The sequence below is a fragment of the Aureococcus anophagefferens genome, assembly GCF_000186865.1.
Source record: "Aureococcus anophagefferens unplaced genomic scaffold AURANscaffold_400, whole genome shotgun sequence".
Classification (NCBI taxonomy): Eukaryota; class Pelagophyceae; order Pelagomonadales; family Pelagomonadaceae; genus Aureococcus; species Aureococcus anophagefferens.
Window position 1 is genome coordinate 5,311 of NW_008705904.1, and position 2,078 is coordinate 7,388.

A 2,078-nucleotide genomic window follows, 5' to 3' on the forward strand; every position below is an offset into this window, starting at 1 on the left:
GCCTCGCGGACGTCGGCGTCGAAGCCGTCGTCGGAGAGGAACGAGAAGGCGTCGGACGAGAGCGGCGGCGCGGCTGCCCTCGCCGCGCCCGTCGGGAACGCCGCGAGCGCCTGGTCGCCGCGGCGGCGCACGAACTCGGGCCGCAGCAGCCGCGAGAAGAGGTCGGACCGCTTCGACGTCGGACCCGGGGCCTCCGGCGGGAAGACGCGCGCCAGGTCCACGAGGTAGCTCCGGCCGTCGGAGCCGCGGTGCACCTCGACGTCGCAGCCGCAGAAGAGGCCGCCGCCGTGCGGCGCGAGCCGGAGCTCCTTGGCGAGGAGCTCGACGTCCGCGACGGTCTCGGCGCCGCCCCCGCGGCGGCCGCGGCGGATCGTGCGGCCGCCGTCCGACGACCCGGACACGAGCGTCGTGAGCGCCGCGGGGCTCCGCGGGCTCCGCGGGCTCCGCGCGCCGAGCGCCGCGGCCGCGTCGTAGATGCTCTGGCCCTTGGACGACTCGTCGTCGACCGCCCGGCCGTAGATGGGCATGTGGTCGTAGAGGCTCGCCGACCCCTGGTCGGAGCCGTCGGCGTCGCCCTCGAGCGCGCCGATGGGCAGGATGCCCTGCGCGTGGATCCTGTAGTCTAAATAGTCGACGACGCACTGCAGCGCGACGTGGACGCCCGGCACGCGCGCGGCGAGGACGGCGTTGGCGCCCTTGAGGTCGTGGCCGACGCACTTGTGGGCCGCGTCGTCGTCGCCGTAGAACGGCGCGCGGCCGCCGTCGACGCACTTGAAGATGATGCCGTGCGTCGCGAACTTGCGGCCGCCGGCCTGCCCGCCGAGGTCGCTGGGCGCCACGGTCTTCTCCGCCGCGTAGGTCTCGAGGACGATGGTCCGCGCGACCGTCGACGCCACGAACACAAAGTCGCGGTTCAGCTCCGTGAGCGCGAACGCGTGGCCCTCGGGGAGCGACCGCTGGAAGCGCGCGTTCCAGCCGTCGTCGACGTCGACCTGCGCCTTGCCGACCTCGCTCGTGCCGCTCCAGGCGCTGCCGCCGGCCGACGCCAACACGGCCGTCGACCACGAGTTCATGCCGTCGCCGCAATGGGAAGGCGGTCAGGCGCCGCTGCCGCTGCCCATTCGTGCTCACTCGGTCTGCACCATGAAGGGCCGCATCGGCATGTTGACCGTCCGCTGCGAGGTGGGCTGCCCGGTGGGAGCATGAAGCCTCGGAAGCCGCGCAACAGCAAGGTCCATGCGACGGACGACGAGGAGGCGCCCCCGCCGAAGGGGACGCCGGGCACGGCGACCCCGACGACGCCCAAGACGCCCGGGGGCGGCGCCGCCGCCACGGTCCCCGGGGCCGCGACGACGACGCGGCGCAAGAAGGACGACGAGCCCAAGGGGCCGGGCGTGCTGAACGCGAAGACCTACGAGCAGCGCGAGTCGACGGTGGGGAAGATGGTCGAGGACATCGACGTCGCGAAGCACGACCAGCACAGCGGCGCGCTGGCGGCGTTCCTCGACCTCCTCGGCATCCGCAAGGACGCGCCCGTCGTGCCGCAGAACGCGTCGGCGGGCGCCGTCGCGCGGACCTACGTCGCGCTCAAGGCCGCGCCCGGCGGCGCGCGCGCCGGCGACGCAGCCTACTCCTTCGCGACGCACGGCAAGCGCGGGAGGGAAAAGTCCGAGGCCGCGCTCGCGCGCGAGTACAAGGAGACGCGCGAGCGGCTCAAGGCGCAGACGGCGTTGGTCATCGCGCGCCAGAAGGACCGCGCCGAGGAGGCCGTGCGCAAGGCGCGCGAGGGCGAGATCCACTACGACCCGTCGCGGCGGACGACGTGGCACGCGACGCGGACGCGCGAGTTCGAGGTCGCGACGTCGAGCGGCGAGCGGGAGTCGCTGCAGCTCAAGGTCTGGACGACGGCGGACATCCGGCGGGACTCGCGGCGGCCGAGCGGCTTCCGCCTGCCCTTCGGGCGCCGCGGCTCGGCCAAGGTCGTCAGGAACTCGAAGGCGCCGACGCGCTTCGCGGAGTTCAACCTGTCCGCGGCGCAGCGCCGGGCGATCCTGGGGCTCTCCGACGGCGAGGACGCG

General features: G+C 74.2%; 2 protein-coding genes across 2 annotated transcripts; one reads left to right on the plus strand and one right to left on the minus strand.

Annotated features, from left to right (window-relative positions):
- Window positions 1-11: 11 nt before the first annotated feature.
- On the minus strand, window positions 12-1,073 carry AURANDRAFT_68803 (hypothetical protein; the record flags this gene model as incomplete). The annotated part of the gene is made up of 1 exon (XM_009044534.1): window positions 12-1,073. A coding segment is annotated over one exon (1,062 nt), but the record flags the coding sequence as incomplete, so codon positions are not given.
- Window positions 1,074-1,202: 129 nt separating this feature from the next.
- Window positions 1,203-2,026, plus strand: AURANDRAFT_68804 (hypothetical protein; the record flags this gene model as incomplete). Its single annotated transcript, XM_009044533.1, has 1 exon — window positions 1,203-2,026. A coding segment is annotated over one exon (824 nt), but the record flags the coding sequence as incomplete, so codon positions are not given.
- Window positions 2,027-2,078: the final 52 nt, after the last annotated feature.